A 17,913-nucleotide genomic window follows, 5' to 3' on the forward strand; every position below is an offset into this window, starting at 1 on the left:
CGGCGCGACAGGAGTGCGTAAAAAATAGAAGTTAAATAGAATTTAAACGGAAATTGTTGAGATATGCCTCCTTCTCTTGGCCAAATTTAGCCGTAGCATTTCACAATAATGCCAATGTATAGATAGGTCCCTTGCCTGACAATATGTCTTTCATTCCACGTCTTCGTCTGCATAGAAACAACAAAATTATACTAGCTATATAGGTAGCTGTTTCGATCGATTAGCTTTCTCGCTCATTCCTGCACGATGGCTTCCTTATCCACTCGCAATTTATTTTAAAAATGTTAAACCATCAATTTATATAGATAGTGGAACTAAACGTAATTACGACAGTATTAAGCTGTATATGCTGTTGTTGTATTTTTAATAATCTTTGGTCAAATTTGATAATGGTCTTTTACAAAGTCATGTTACAGAGTTAACCTATTCTAAATTCTCCCCTGGCGTTAATTAACGTCTAATGAAAACCGTGCTTCAGTGAGCAATTTAGCCTCAAGTATTTATTTTTATATTGATGTTGTTTTGAAAAAATTAGTTAATAGCTACGTAGAAGAAAGTAATTCTACCTTTTGAGAGAATAGGTTGCTAACATTAGTGTTTATGAATGGTCAGGTAAACAAGGTCACATTTGATATCATGCCAAAATTGCAATCAACCGCTTCTGTTTTTACAATCAATTTCTTTAATTTTGCCTGCCTAACTGGTTCTTATTCGTAACAAATGAAAAACACTGCCATAAAGCATTCAGTTTTTGTAAGAATGTTAATTGTTTCAGTCAATCACAATTTTACTAAACGACAATTAAATTGATACGGCTTTTTAATTTTTTAAGTGGAGCTAGAAAATTCCCTGTGAAAGAGAAACAAGGAAGTCTAACATACAGTACTTCCTTTGATCAACAATGTTTTTAGCACAGTTTTGGTACGATCAGGAAGATAGATAAGTACTTGGTTGGTAACAGTGGCTTAGAAATCCAACATTTTTTGAAAGGAAAAAGCTACAGGAGAATTAAATTGAGCGAAGCCATTTGGAGGAACTAAAAAGGAATAAAGAAAAAAAACATGATTATTTTATCTCTTGTGATCTTCACCTTATTAGATAAGTCAGTTGGTTTGGATTACGAAGTGATGAGAACAGCATCTGAACCTGATAGAATTTTGCTTAAAACAAACACATCGAATACCTGCACCACATATCGTGCGAAATATTACGAAAGAACGAAAATTACAGTGACATGTGCATGTCCGACTGGGATGTCTTTTCATAGCATACACTCAGAATTACCTGCCTGTTACCGATCCAATGCTGAAAATTTAGGTAAACCATTTTTTACCAGTATATAAGTCTCTTGCGCATTCCTATCGAATCGAATAATTTCTGATATGCTAATTTCCCCAAATGACAAACTTGGGTCATATATAGAGTCTAATATTTCAGGAAAAATATTCCTTGTATAAAAGAACCTTTTTCCCGCTTTATATCAGACAGGATTAGCCCTTTTCATAAAATTTAAGTACAAGTGGAGCCTTGTGCAAATAAAAATAACTAAACAAAAACCAAAGCTATGAAATAATTTAACGTTATCAATATAGATGAATAAGCAATTTATAAATACTTGAATAGTATGTTTTCAAGCTATGAAACTAGCTAGGTTTTAAATAAATGCAGCATTGCCTTTGTTATTGATTCTGAATGCAGTTTCAAATCAAGCTTAATATGTGGCCTTTTATAACATCAGAGAACCTATATGACTATGGAAATTCAATTGAGGTTTTAGAACTAGGTACTTCAATAACAATAAGTATTAGAAATATTAAAAAAATTAGTTTGCAGAAGTAACAGTGCATTGTTGAATATATTACAAAAGTTAAATAGAATAATATGCGAAAAAGAGCATAAACAAATATATTCCGTTTCCCAGGTTGCGTATGCTTGGGAAAGAATTGCATATCCATTATTGCTATTAATCTCTTAATGGGTAGAACAATAGCGTCAAAAACACACTGGTGTAACAGTACTTTGGTCGCGTACAAAATTAAAATTTGGACACTTGTTGGCTGGAAGACGTTTTCAAGACCAGATGACATGATAGTTGAATTTCTTGTGCAGAACAATGTCGGTTTAGTGAACTTTAAGGTTGGTAAAGTCTGGTAAAATTTAGACTTTGTTGCTGTAAATACTTCTTATGTAAAAGTAGAAACAAGTCTATTCATAACTTCCACACTGTAAAAATATACTATTAAATTTTTAAAATAGCAAGTGACTGCTTCTTCTAAAACAAAGATTATTTACTTATAAAGTTGTTTGCTTTTATTTCTAGTGGAAAGTCGACGGATTTAGCGTGATTCCTAGCTACTCTGGAAATCTATTCTTGATTACTGTTACTTGTAATAATGGAAAGTTTAAGAACTGCTTTTTAGCAAAATCGCCAGGTGTAAGAAAATGTAAGTACCATTTTTCAACAAGGTGAAATTGCCAAACAGTTGAATAGGCATTCACCATTAACACTTCTTCTGTTTCAATTGGTTGCCGTATGGAACCTTTTATTTCGGATGTGAGGAATCTTAGAACTTTTCCCTTTTACTTTGTATTTATTTCAGTTTTCCTTATTTTATCTAAAAATTATTTATTATCCCCTAGTGATGTGACATGATAACTTTACTTTATAATCTTTTTTTTGTTTTTAAAGCATTTAAAAGAAAGAATAAATTTCCGGTGCTGTCTTATTGGTTATGTAATTGTTTATCCTCCAAAAAAATAGATACAAGAAAAAAATCACAAGATGTGGAGCTTTTTTTTATCTGATTTAGCATTATTTATTTCTATCTGTTTTAGACAATATGAATAACCCAACCACAAAGACAATAACTGATTCCAAAACCACAGTGGAGACAACATCTGCAACTCTACAGAATGAACCAACGAAGAAAGAAGATGGAAAATCATCAACTTTAATTTTGATTGTGATAGTTATTGGCTCACTTTTGTTAATAATAATTCTGATAATTTTGGTAATGCTGATTTACAGGTAAGATTTTAAGTAGATATACAATAGGTAAACATAGGTTATTGAGATTTATTAACCCGAGGTGATTTATATTCAACGACGTTTTATTATATACCCAAAAGAGATTGTTATAATTAATATTACTTATTTTGTTTTGTGTTTGTTTTGTTTTCGTTTCATTTTATAGTGTAGATCGAAACATTTTTTTGTGAAATCGACATGTTTTACAGTTAATTACGATAAAAATTAATGAGGCGGAAAGGATAAAATCAAAACATGCGTTTACAAATGTTTTGTCAAAACTATTGTTACGTCACAAGCATTGAATAATACGGGTGGAATACGATTATTTATTCAATGGCTGTTTTTGTTTACGGGTATATAATAATAGAACTAATTTCTATGCCAGTTAAATGTTGTGGTCATGTTCTATAAACAATACAACCACAAAATTAAATGATGTTTATTAATTATGCAAAAATGAAATAATTATTTTCTTCCTGTAGCCAATAAGGTTACATAAATGATTCAATAACTTGAACTTGTGCAAACATACTTGTAATAATAATCACGCCTATATGTATCAAATTTGCAATCTCCCTATTCATTTTCTTCTTTCACTTTTTCTTCATTCTTAAGTGTGTTTGTTTCTTGGTTCTATATGGACAAACAACCAACGCTGAAACTGGAAAAGTAGGTCGCCAAGCGTGTTGTAGTTTGTTTTGTACATAGCTACTATAAATTTTGGGAAGAAATCTTTTTGTGGAAATAGATTATAGATTCTTGTTTTCTTAAAGGTGATATGAGTTTTTCTGCCGATACAAAAGTAAATCTAAGTTGGTGTTTTTAGCTGAGTCAAATTAATTCTTTTTAGAACAAAAGGGTTTGGAAGAAACACATCACAAGCATCGTCAGATCAAACTCAAACAAGATTTCAAAGGCAGGAAATACATTATTTGCCAAAAAAAGATGCTGTCGCATCACCTCAAGACATAAATTCCCCTTACTCGTATGTTACCAAATCCTTGACAAGGCCGAGGCCAATACCAGCGCCACGACAGGCAGTACCAATAGTAAGCAATTATGTGCGGAGTTCCCAAACAGTAATTAGAGAAGATTCCATACAATACGTGGTACCGAATAACATGGCAGCTGAAGAAACGACTTTGTATGAAGTTATGGAGGATTAAATGCCTATTGCAGCTTGTTGAATACATTATTTTAACTGTATAGAGTTTTTATATGAACATTTTTGGATAGCAATTGATATATTGCTCTGCAAAGTGTAAAATAGAATATGTGTTTTTTAACGCGCATCTTATAATTTGTTCTACAATTGTTGTCTTGAATTTGTACGGAATATATTTTTTTATTTTTAATTGCTAAAATTGTTTTTTATTTGTATTTGACCTTTATTAAATTACGGGCTTTATATATGTTTAGCTTGGCAGAGTGAATTTTCACTGTCGGTACATTTTCAACAGGTTAATTTACACAATGCCTTTGTGATTGCAAGAACTTGCTCTTATAAATATAAACTAGCCGGGGTAAGCCATAAGTCAAGGTGTGACCCGGCGTTGAACACTCTATGGAGCGTTTAATAAGAACCGTAAGCTGTGCCACACGATCAGGTGGAGCGCTTTAGTCAGGTATGCAGTATGTCATATATCAAGTGCAACGCGTACACCATTGCAGTGTTGCGACGGTAACATATTTTTCAAAAAATAACTTTTCCACAACAATAGCTGAAATAAAAACAGTTATAAAAACCATTGTTACTCCGTCATAACATAAACAATCGGTCAATATTACTTTATTTTGCATAATGAGCTTCGGCGTTAAATTCAAAATTATTTGTTCAACCAGGTTGAACGCCTAGTACAGGCAAACAGCTTTGAATACACCAGTGGAACAATTAATAGTAGTCGTAATCTATTGCACATATTCAAGTGAAGAGCTTTAGTACGGTTTATTATGTCGTAAATCGCACACAATACAGCGTTTCAGGTGTAATATACATATATTTTAAAATTATATAATGTTACTGCAATTTTAGCAGAAATAAAAACACAGGTTACAACCCGTTGTTAGCCGACATAGCAAATACAATTAGTCAATATTATTTTATTTTGCGGAATAAGATTTAGTATACGTTAACAAAATATAATCGTGACACTGGACTGGGCGCTTAAGGCAAACCGTATCACACTTAAGTACTAGCCTTTTCCTAAAAAACTTACCACAACTTTAATTTAAATAAAAAACACACAAAACAGCCCATTGTTACCATTAGGTTGAACGTTTATTAAAGTTAAACCGTGTCACACATGAGTAGATAGATAGAAAGATGCACATATTTTACGTGGCTAGCCTCACAAACATCGAGGGATATACCCTGTCTATCATTTCCAGGAGGTGCCATGGCTTTTGATGGGGAGTCCTGGAGTATTTAATGCTCTCTTTGAGCTACGCAAACTCAATTAGGGTCAACGCTCTGCCAGACAACTCCCTGCAACATCCAACGGCCCACACAGTGCGCCATCTCCCAATTTCCCCCACATGACCTGGGTTAACCCGGGGCTATGGTAATATTCAATTGCCCATATTGAATCGCCGCCAAGGGGAATCGAAACCCGGTCTCCCGCACAAAGTACGAGAGTGATAACTACTAAACTACGGCGTATAATACCATTTTCCAAAAATCCTTATCACTTCCGTTTTAAAAGAAATTAGTGTACAACCTGGCGTCAACCCAGTTCGGTTTAAACAATTACTCAGCAATTTTGTTTTAAAGAATAGTTTTGAAAAGAGTAATAAAAATGGTCGCAAAAGAATTGTTAAAAATTGTGTTGCAGAAAAACTGCATTTGGCTGCTTTCACTTTTTTTGCCAGAGGTGGCTAAAAAGGAGCTAGCTAGGTAGGCAGCAACTTCACCATAATAATAAATAACAATATACCAAACAGAATAACAACATTAAAAGAATAGGAATAAATAAAGCTAGCTACAGCTAGCTAGCTGCCTTAAACAGGGTGCTGCCTGATTTATACATGGCTAGAAAACGTGATGAAATATACACCTTAACATGTGAAAACACATAGAAACTATTCCATAAAGTTTAGAGTCGGAATCAAATTTCTAGATTTTGTCTACCCATTTTATCCGATTGTTTTATTTATTTACGGTTATACAGTCATTTTGAAGCAAATCTGTAAAATTTAATTTTTTCATGTGATGCAACAGAGCATTATTTGTTACATCTAATGCGAATTCCGTCAGCCTAGGAGGCGAATACATTTCCTGCCATATTGTGTATAAAGTTAATACACCACATTTCGTTATTTAACAAACCGTAAAATGTAGTGTACTTGACAGTAAATTGTGACGGGAACAGCAATAGGATGAAAACTTTTGTGCCTGCAATATTCTTATCCAATCTTGCGTTATCAATTGAGCGAAAATTGATTGACAGAAAATCAAGTTAAAGCAAATCCATTCGTACTTTTGGTTTCAATAGGATTTTTTATTGTAGTAGGGGTAGAGAAAGAAATAAAATTAATTAAAGACAATCATAGCCACAGGCAAAAAATAGTCTAGGTACTCCAGCTGCCATGTTCAAACGTCAAAGTATCCTCGCTTGGAGGTGTACTTCTTAAAAACTGCCTTATAGTTTAAAGTGTAGCTCTAACGCTATGTGATGCCTTGTTCGAGAATAATTTTGATGATCCTTTGGTGGGAATTGATGCTGATAAAATTTCTTATTTTTTGGATTTGGGAAAAATACCACATCAAAACAAAGTAGGATATACCTTATAACTTCTCTCTCGATTCGCTTGGTTTATAATTGGGTAACTACTAACTCGAATTCCCGGTTAAGAGCAATCAGTCAAATATATTTTTGTAACAAACAAACCTATTGTATCATTGTGGTCATTAATATCTCTGAGAGAAACACATACTTAATTACTATCTATACTGCATTTGTTGCTTATAAAGCATATATATGTTGTACAATGTATATTAAAATAAGTATATTGAAGTTGACTTTATAAATCTAGTTTGTTTGGCAGTTTGCATGAAAATTTCCCAAAGCTTGTTGTCAAGCCCTGTTCAGCTATGTTAAGCCTTTGCTTCTTGACCGACTTCGATTTTCTTAGTTACTATAATTGGTTAATTTCGTGCATTTATTGGTTATTATTATTATTATTATTATTGAAATTATTTACCCAGGATAACCTCTTCAGTTCCTATTGGTACTGCTATCAACGAGAGTCCTGCAAAATTAGTCCTAGTGCTTTTAAAGCTCCTATTTGAGCTACAAAAATCGTGCAAGCACAGCAATCACTCAACTAGAGAACCGCGTAAGATATCAATCATATTCTAGTGCTGAGCGCTAAGTAGAAAGGATAGATTGACACTTTTATAGTCTCTGTCATGATTTGGACAGCGTTTGAACCCAAGAACTACCAGTCCCTATATAAGAGGAGTGCAGTCATCATTTTCGGAGATAGAAACATAGCTAGCTAGCTAAGGACATAAAGAAAGTTTCGCTAGCCTAGATAGAGCTTTATTCAGTATACTATATAGCAGTTTGAGTAAACTTGCCACAAAAAACGTCCAATCAATATTCATATTATTAACCTACCCATCCAGCTTGTTTATCTGTTCAATAGTGGATTTTTTTATCCTGTTTTAACTATATGCCTGTTTTATTTGGATACGTCAAAAAAAGACCTATGAGTACATGTACTGAAAGGTGTCTAGCAAAGTCGGAACCATAATTCTCATTTAAAATTACATAAATTCAGGAAAAATTAAAAAAATAGACTTGAAATTTTGTATTTTCACTACTGTGTCATCATAGCTTCTGAATTTCTGATTTTAACTGTTTTAAATGGGCGCCAAGAAACGCTTTTCTCAACACCATTATAATTTTAACAAACATACATGTTCAAAAAATGAATATGATTGAAGAAAGTCTGAATAGGATTCAAATAAAATGTCACATGTGATTTGTATAACACGCTTTCAACGTTTGCTAATATTTGAAACTTGTGAAATCAGAAATTCATGAAATATAAGTTTCTATATCACAAAAAAACACTCTTGCTATAAAAATCTTCCCTTAAATGAAAAGTCTACAAATTTTCGTTCAACCAGGTCAATTATATACATTCTGCAGATTTATAAACAGCCAGCAGGTTGATTTTACCTGCTCCAGCAAAAATATAGTTAATTTTCTTATAAATCTGCTCTCAAGTGAGATCCATTTGTCATCAGCGTTTGTACCCACACTGGCTCTTCTTTCAATTATACACATGTGTATAAATATATATTGATTGGTGCTACTTTGTGATTCTAAAGTTTATTCATATATACTTTCAACCTGCAAGAAAAAATCAATATTTAACCAACAACAAGTTTTTTTAATGCCCTAAGGACTAATGAATGATTATATATTTATATTCATTTTAGGATGTGTTGATACAAGCGCAATTTCCTACAATCGAAGGTTGTGGGAAATCGACTTTCTTGACGATTCCGCACGAATCTTTATTGCTTTCGCTACACATGCGCAGTGAGCAGCACGCACGCATGCGCAATAACTCTGATATATAAGCCATGCTTGACATGCTATATTCCTCGATCTTTGATTTTGCTGCAAAGTTAACTACAATTCTATATCATTAATTATTACAATGTTTAACACAGTTTATTATTTTTTATTTTCACGAACTTCACCAACTCACCCTGTGACTTACTTGGAAAGATTGTACTTTATCGTCAAGTGGCAACTGAAGTCATATTAGTACGAAGTAACGAGCCTCCAAGCACGAACGCTGTTAATAATGGATAGGTACCCATTAAAATGACATTAAAAAACATATCTATTTATGAAATTTATTTGCAAAAAAAGCTGTGTGAGCAACCCACGATTTTCGTCCTGTCAAAATATTGTATCAGTCCTTCCATTTTGGACCAGGGGAGGGACAGGTTTTCATCCAAGGCACAAGGCCAACCGGTTAGTAAAAGGGTAAAGCCTTCGCTATGATCACGCTTGAGTATATTATTGGAACGATTTGTTGTATTATCAATTAAATCACAAGTAACTTCCCAGCAATCAAAAACGAAAGATATGCCATTATGCTACTACACTTGTTGTTTATTCTGTCCCTAGGTGATACTTGAGGAAGATTAGGCAAGAATATATGTTTAATAAAGAATGTGTATATAGCGCAGTATAGACAAGAACTTATTTTGCATGAAAATTGTGAAAAATTGTCTCTCCTAGTCAATTTTTGCGTAGTTCAGAAAAAACTTTATTAATTAATGACGTTCCCAACTATAGCTTTTCAATACACAACACAAAACATTAAATTTAAAAAAATTGGAAACACTAGTCCGTGGCCTGTGGAATAATCCACGGGTTTGCCAGTCCATTTTATACCGCATTTTGTGCGTCTCGTTACTTGCGGTACCATTTTGCATGATAGAGAGACGTATACATGTATTGTAATATAGATGCATTAAGTTGTTCTTCTTGATAAAAATATTTTACACATTTTTGAGCGCAATTGTTGAATCGCCTTGTTTGTAGTGTGACTTTTACTTTTTTCCATAGCTACCATGCTCATGGCCATCTTAAATAAATGTAACTTTAGTTTTTAATTGCAACTTCTCTGTTTACACATTTTATTGATATAAATGGCTGTCGCAATTTTGCGATCGAAAAAGTAGAATGATGCAATAATTTTATTTTGTCAATAGTGTGCATGCTTTATTAGTAAAAATACGCGCTCTTGTGGCTTTTCCGAGGTTAGGGTTAGGGTTAGACGATTAGTGAGGTAAGCAGACGTACTTTTAATTTTATGAGATTCTATCCTGGAATGATATTATTTTTAATAAGTGTTTCATCTGGCTTAGAGTATGATGTAATATGCTCAGTAAATTTAGGAGACAAATCATTTTCAAACAAACACTCTTAGTATTTGTGACCAATATAACGCATTTCGCAGTAGTTGGAGAAAGAATGAGGTAACATGCACGTGTAATTTATATGGACGATTTTATAGCGTACATGGCGAAACTTCTATTTGCCATAGTTTACTGATCTAGGTAAAACAATTGTTTTAATTGATACGTTTGTAAAATAAGAGGTCTTAAATCAAGGGGTTCAGGAAATTCCATTTTACAAGAAAAAAATGCAAATGTATCTTTTTACTATTAGTAGTTACTATTTCAATCAGTTGGTTTGCTTAAACGTCTTGTTTTTTTTACTGGTTCAGCATGTAGAATAGTCCTCATATAAATAGGAGCTTTTGAAATTAAAGATGTATGACGCTAATTATGTCAGAAAAAATCTCTCACTTTAGGTTGCACTTGTGAGTTCTGTTTTACTTTTCGCTATACGAATTATCGCTATTCCATCACAACTGCTTCTGTTGTAGACGGAGACATTCGGGTTACGAAATCACCATGCAGCAACTTTGAAAAAAATGAGTTATACATTTAAGTATTGGACGACTGATGGATAGAAGAACTTTCCGATGCAAAATTGATATGAAATTATATTCATTTGTTCGAGGTGGTTCTTGTGTAGTTAGATCTCAGGTAAATTAAATACTTATTAGGATAGTATACTTTCACCAACTAAGTAAAAGTCGCCTAGTAACAAAAAAATTAGATGGCGCAGTTTCCTTGACAAAAGTGGACATGTATTTTACTGGTGGCCTTTTATGCTCATTTTTTGTTGTTATCCATAAATGTACATTCTTCCTGCTTCGTTTTTGCTTCGTATTGTTATTAAGTCTCCTTTACATTACTATCACAAGAACGATTGTAACATTATATTTTGATTATTTATTTCAGCGGAACGTTGAGGGATATCGTGTTATCTCATGCTACAGTGGAAACCTGTTTTTGATTACTGTCTCCTCAGTAACATCAAAATATTGTTTTCTAGCTTTCGGAATTTCTATTAATTTGACTGTAAAAAATGTCATCTTTGGACTATTAAATTGTTACGGCAAGTGCACCTTAAAAAAAGTTAATCATAATAATTCTAGGTTTTTTTAAGGTTATTAAGCATAATTAAGCTTAACCCACAAATCTAGCCTAGAACAAAGCTATGCGCTATTGCTTTATTCAATAACAAAAGAGAAATTGAATTGCGTTGTATAGAGCAAAGAGTTTATTTTTGGAGTATGCAACGTCATTTCCCATATATCTTTTGTTTGGAATGAGTTAATTATGCTTATGCTTAGACAATTTGGGTCTGTGAGAATGGTAGTGACTTTAACTTCAGTAGTCAATGTGGGCCACTGATCCTTGATACCCCTAACCTGCAACCCTTTGTTACTGCTCAACTCAAAAAAAATCCTGTGGCGGCAGCATTATAAATGCCTTTGCTTTATTATTTTAGATAACGCAGGGAAAAATAAAGACCTGATCAAGAACAATAAATAATAAAAGTAGGAGATACATTAACAACAAAGAAAACAAAAAAAGCAACAACTGTAACAATGACAGCTCCAACAACAACAACAACAACAACAACAACAACAACAACAACAACAACAACAACAACAGCAACAACAGCAACAACAGCAACAATGTTAAAAACAATAGGAGAAATAATAATGCCAACATCTCAAGATGGGTCAGCAAAGAAAGGACTGCAGTAAAAGGGAAAAAGTGGAGAAGATGGCAATTAAGCAATGAGATTGTTTACATTGATCAGACTTCGCTATACTACTTTCACTATTTTCAAACCTATTTTGGATATGTAAAAGAATATTTCGTATAACGTGAACAGGCTTAGATCTGGCAGGCACATTATCACCTTAATCTTTTCTACCGGTCTATTTTTTTCCAACGCTTTTGATGAGTGGATGTCCAGCTGAACATTTTAATATCTTCGTGAAAAAGAAAATTAGGAAATATCTTATATTCACCAGTAACAATGACTTTATGTGACATTTTAAAGGAGGAACTTATTTATGCTAAAAGATAAAGTTACACTTTTTCCTACAATCTACACTTAATTGACACATAAATTGCCTGTAATTCTAAGAAAAGGGGATAAACAATCAATTTTTACTTATTTGTACTAGCATATTTTTCAATGAGCGCTGCTCTCTTTGTTAAAAATATGTGTACTACTAAATGTGGGAAAGGAGAAGAAACTTAACAAAGGTGGCAATACTCTCAACTTCAACTTTTGTCTCAGACAAAATACCAACTTGGAAAGACTAATTTATTTTAATTTATATTAAGTGCAAAAATGTTTTGATGTAGGACGAAATACTACTGAAAATCCGACTTAACGTAACGGTTGGTTTAGGCTTGAACAATTAGACGAGCGAGAACTGTTTTACGTATTGATATTTAAATAGAATATATTTCATTAGGAAAAAAAAGATTGGATTCTCCTGAAACAGATTATCCCCATGGAATTATCGAAGCTCAACAACATCATTACGCTGAACAAAATGAAGTCACACCACCTGACGATGCAACAACACCGATACCTCCCACCAATGTATGAAAATCCTCAATTGTTAAATCACTTTACTTCTCAAACACAGTCAGTTGGAAGAATTCAAGAATATCTTAATCCATATCTTGATGATAAATATATAAACAAAAAGTTCGGTAATTCGGTATTTCAAAAAGAATCTATCGAAGATGACGCGGGATATTATTATATGTATGGTAATTGAATTTTGTAAAGATTTTCGTTTTATACTGGGTTTACATTAATAGAAAAAATATTGAAACCCTGATAACTCTTTTTTTGGTCTCTGTTACACTGGGGGAAAGGGGAAAATGTATAAACAGGTTTCTTTTTAAAGCGGTTTCTGCAATGAAAATGACATTTTCATATGTTGTGGAGGATAAAAAGTTGTTTATCAAGTCCTTTGGAATTTATATAAAATATTTTTTCGTTCTCAAGTTATTCAAGATTTAAATATGTAAAATCTGAGAATTGTGATGAAAAAAATATCATTTCCAAACCAGGAATCCCTAATAAAGTCCATAGTACACTGCTTAAAACAATTTTGTTGTTCATATACAGCCAGCTTTATAAAGTAAGCTATATAAAGGATGATTCGAAATTTATATTTCAATGTATTATAAGTGTACATAATTACTTGTTCTCCATATTTTTTTTATTTTTATTTTATCTCTATAATAATAGTCGTCGTCTGTCTGTCTCTGCGCGGACCCCTCACTGAGTTAAAAAATGATGTTACGGAAACACGAATATCAAATGCGATATATTTTTATCCGCTTTGTTGCGACGGGTAAATATAAAGGACGGGCGAACCCGTGGATTTTTCCACGGGCAACGACTAGTCTCTTTAATAATAGCCTTCGTCTGTCTATGTGTCCGCGAAAGTCACCTTCCGTAACGGAAACACGAAATTCGATAATGGACGGGTGACCTCGTGCATTTTTCCACGGTTTAACGACTATCTCTTTAATAATAGCCGTATTCTGTCTGTGTGTCCGCGAAAGCCGCGTCCCATAACGGAAACACGAAATTTTTTAAATGCGCACCAATACCAAATGCGATATATTTTTGTCCACTTTGTTGCGACGGGTAAATTTAAAGGACGGGACGAACACGACGGGCGAGCTCGTGGATTTTTCCACGGGTTAACGACTAGTCTCTATAATAATAGCCGTATTCCGTCTGTCTGTTCAAAAGGGTTACCGATATTTCTTTGATCTTTCCGCGATTTTTAGAAACCAGGGGGTTGTTTAATCGCAAGTCAAATTATTGATTAAAATAAATTCTAATAATTAATTTATTTCTTTAATTAATTGAATTACGTTTAATTATTACCATAAGTAAGAAAAATAAATTTAGTGATAAAAATGAATGCACTATTTTAATACGCCATTTTTAATAATAATTACCTCCGTGACCTCAATCGCCATTTTCGCTCAGGAGCTACAGAAAACAAATGGGACAGTTTACTGATAGTTTTACGACTTTGTTTTGACCGCTCGCACATAATACACCAATCACAACGCTTGATTGTCCGAAAAACCAATCCAAGACTTTCGCGGCCTGGGCATGCCGACGAAGAAACATGAGGACCGAAACATGATGGCCATTTTAGTTTTTAAAGTAATGGTGGTCAGTTCAGTGCTGTTTTTAAGTCTGTTTCACCTTTTTGTCTTCTACAAACTTTTTATTTTCGTAATATTGGTTCTTTGTATGTTCTAAAATGTTAAGATAAATATATTGTCATGTTTTTAGTCACGTACACCAGTTTTAGGATTTTTGGCTAGGAACAAAGATTTTGGAGGCCGAAGTTGCAATGAAGTTTTTTTGGAAAGGGGCATTACGCCTATACGCCTGTTCAACTCTGTTTAACTATACTAAGCGGTTAGGCCAGTGTTAACAACAGACTGTTGTTTTTGGTAAAGGCTTTTTTGCCTATGTGAATTTACAACGTGGTTTACCTGTACTAAAGGGTCAACCCAATGTGTCAATTTATCTTTAAACTTTCTCGGTAATCACATCTGTATGGATGTGCAACAATGTTTACCTGGACTAACCCCTCAGCCCTGTTGTGTTTTTTTAAACAGAGTCTGTGATAAAGTTTTTCCAAAGGCGTATTATTCCTAGACGCCTGTGCAACACGCCTTAAATGTACTAAGCGCTTAGCCCGACGGCACGATTAATTTTTTAACCTTTACAAAAAACTTATTCCGCAAAATATAATAATATTGACCGATTGTTTTTGCTATGAAGCTGTCACAACGGTTGTAAAGTGTTTTTATTTCAGCCTTTGTTACAGTCGCAACACTATAATGGTGTGTGTGCTTTACTTGATTTACGACATACTGCATACCTGCACTAAAGCGCTCCACCTGACTGTGTCGCATAGTTTGCAGTTCTTTTTAAGCGCTTCTTAGGACGTTCAACAACAGTTACTTGTGGCTTATCCCGTCGATTTGACGCCGGGTTTCCCGACTAGTCTATATTATAATACCTGTATACGTCTGCCCTTCTGTCTGTCTGTCACGCAAAATGGTAGCTTAGCTGCGTAGGTAGCGAGACGTACGAAATGCGGAATAAAAAGGTCGGGCGAACTCGTGGATGTTTCCACGGGCTAACGTCTAGTAATGTAAAATTTGCAAAGTGTATCAAAATTTAGGTTTTTATGCGTCAATAGAAGAGCTTTAAGATGGAAAGTGTAATAATGCAACCGATGTATTAATTACTAGTGAAAGTTTGAATATAACCAATGAAATCTAATAGCAAATAACCGTCGCTATATATTGGGTGATGCTTTAATTCGGTAAACAAAAAGAATTGCTATCTTTAATGCGTTATTCTTTGAACTCTAATATTGCATTAACAATTCTATTGTATATGTGGACAATACATTGGTAACGTTATCAAAAAACTTTCTTATCTTAATATCTCCTTAAATATTTGTCGAGAATACATGATCCTATTTATTATTTTAGTCAGTATTTCACGTCCTGGCAATAAGGGGAAGCGAGTTGATTAACACTTTCTAAATAAATTTTTTTTTAAGCTGATGACGTCAAAATTTGTGACCAATCTGTATCTCACATCCTTTGTTCCCTTACTAGAAACAAACTGTTTAAAAATTGATTGCGTGCAGGGAAAACTTGTTAAATCTCTCTCTCTCCTCCCTTCTTAAAGTTTCCTGGTCTACAAGATGTATCACATTTCTTCGTACTGCTTGACTAGGAATCTCTCTCGAAGTCGGATGGGAAAGAAAGGGAATGTTGTGCTTGGACAAGTTGTAGAATATATTGTAGAATCTTTCCAGTTTCCAAGAAAATGACGAAATCGTCCTGCCAAAGGAGCATTGGGAATCCTTTGGCAACAAAATAACTTTTTTATGTCCGCATAAATGTTTGAAAACTCTTTCTCCACTGGAAGATTTGGTATGATGCTGGATCAAGGCTGCTCTGGTATAGAAATTACCTGCTGAGTTTGACTTTTGGTAGTTATAGGCTTTCCGATACGGTCCTCTCCTTGTCGAAACGGCCTTATCAGTTCTAGTATAGTTGTGCCCAGGTCCTTTTAAAAGTGTCATTTTTTCCCCTCTGTGTTCATTCTTCTAAGCCATTCTCTTGATTGTGCCTTATTTTTTAAATGAAAAACACGGTTTTGAAATATTGAAGGAAGAAGTTTACCTTTCTCTTCTGTAAAAGCATTGTATTTTCTTTGAAAGTTCATTTGTGTATTTTGTTATAAACACTAGCTAAGACACTTTGCCTTTTGGCATTGGATATTCCTTTGACGGTTTGCAGAACAGATTTCTCAACGCCTGTTAACTGTTGTCTAATTTTTAGATGACATATTGGTAGAATCTAAAATGTGTCAAAATTTTGTCAGCAGTACCAAAGGTTGTAAAACCCTAGTTTTGCTTTTCTCCAATTTTGATTCAAAGTTGTGTTTCCTAACTTTGTGTTCGTCAATTAAAGTGTCGTCTAGTAGAAATTTGTCTGACATTACTAGGGACTGGATACTGTTCTATAATAGGTTCCTTCAGATCCTATTCAGGTATGATATTATTCAAGTGTTTGTTTGGATAACTAGTCATATTTCGTGGTAGTTTCCACTTATGTTTCTCTTCTGATGATGTTGCCCAAATAACGTGGAGTTTTAGCTGTTTTTTGTGTTCTTCGTCACTATCGCCAGGCTGGGATTATTCAGAAAAAAATCTTGATACCTAGATCAAAGAGCTTTCTTTAAACTCATCCATTCAAGATTTGTCAGAATAAGAATAAAGAGAACTTTTTTTTCCCAGTTTTCTTAGCTTTTACCTGGATTTGAGAATTTTTTGAAAAATCCGGTTTTTCAACTGAAATTTCATTGCCTGATAATTCAGGAGGCATAACTTCATCTTTGAAAAAGTCTACTAGTAGCTATATATCTTCCTCTTGATTATCAACATCTTTCGTTGGAGATCCATTTATTAAAATGTTAATGAAATGGTAAAAAACTTGTAAAATTCATAAGCACGTTTTTCTTGTAGCGAAGAAAATTAGAAAAGGTTGATGAAGGACTGGATTCTAGTAAAATGCGATGAGGGTTATGAGAATACATTATTTTATCTACATAGATTTTATGAAATAAAATCTAAGAACATAGTCCATCAAATCGTTATCATGCAAGACAAACGCTTCCTTAATGTTCTGGCAGCCTTGTTATCACCCAAGAAAGTAATTTTTGCTGGAAACTATTAGAAACCACAAACATAACAGTGCAAATAGTAGTGATTAAGATGACGATTATAACATTCGTAGGAGTTTTCTACGTTATACTCAAACCCCTACACTATTAAAACATTTTTTGTCAATGGTATCATGTTTTCGGAAATGAAACATTTTCATATTTTTTTTAATTTTCATAATTTCTCCGGATAGCTAACCTTGGAAAATTTCTCTTGAGAAGCATAAACGGTTGTAACCATGCGTAAAGTGGCGTACGCTTTTTACCCATTTAATTTGGGGTTAAGGCGGGTCAGTATGTCATATTCTACATATATTTTGTCTAGCGAAGGGTAACGACCGTCAACCAAGAAAATAAATTTTCGGCTTAATTTTCTCATACTGTCGCATACTATGGTATATTAACTTGATAAGCAACAGTCCTTTGCGATATTGTTTTTTTTTTCTCTAAGCGAACTAATTTAAAGACAATGTTTACATCTTTCCAGAGAATAAAGAACAAAAACAAATAAAAAGGAGTTTAATTATAACTTAGTGGAGGGTATATGACTTCTTTTCTTCAATGAATTAATCACAATACAAAATTTAAAATACTCTCCAATCCAAAAGCTTTTATAAGACAATTTGTTTTTAATTTGTTGACGCATTTCAGGACTACTTCATGCCTTAACAA

At 33.5% G+C, this 17,913-nt stretch overlaps 1 protein-coding gene across 1 annotated transcript; it reads left to right on the top strand.

Annotated features, from left to right (window-relative positions):
• The first annotated feature begins 866 nt into the window (after positions 1-866).
• On the top strand, positions 867-4,386 carry LOC130649179 (uncharacterized). The gene is made up of 5 exons (XM_057455418.1): positions 867-1,317; positions 1,922-2,136; positions 2,321-2,444; positions 2,836-3,028; positions 3,882-4,386. The coding sequence occupies exons 1-5, from the start codon at positions 1,062-1,064 to the stop codon at positions 4,195-4,197; spliced, it is 1,104 nt and encodes a 367-aa protein (XP_057311401.1). The 5' UTR covers positions 867-1,061; the 3' UTR covers positions 4,198-4,386.
• Positions 4,387-17,913: the final 13,527 nt, after the last annotated feature.

The sequence above is a fragment of the Hydractinia symbiolongicarpus genome, chromosome 7 (genome assembly GCF_029227915.1).
Source record: "Hydractinia symbiolongicarpus strain clone_291-10 chromosome 7, HSymV2.1, whole genome shotgun sequence".
Lineage (NCBI taxonomy): Eukaryota > Metazoa > Cnidaria > Hydrozoa > Anthoathecata > Hydractiniidae > Hydractinia > Hydractinia symbiolongicarpus.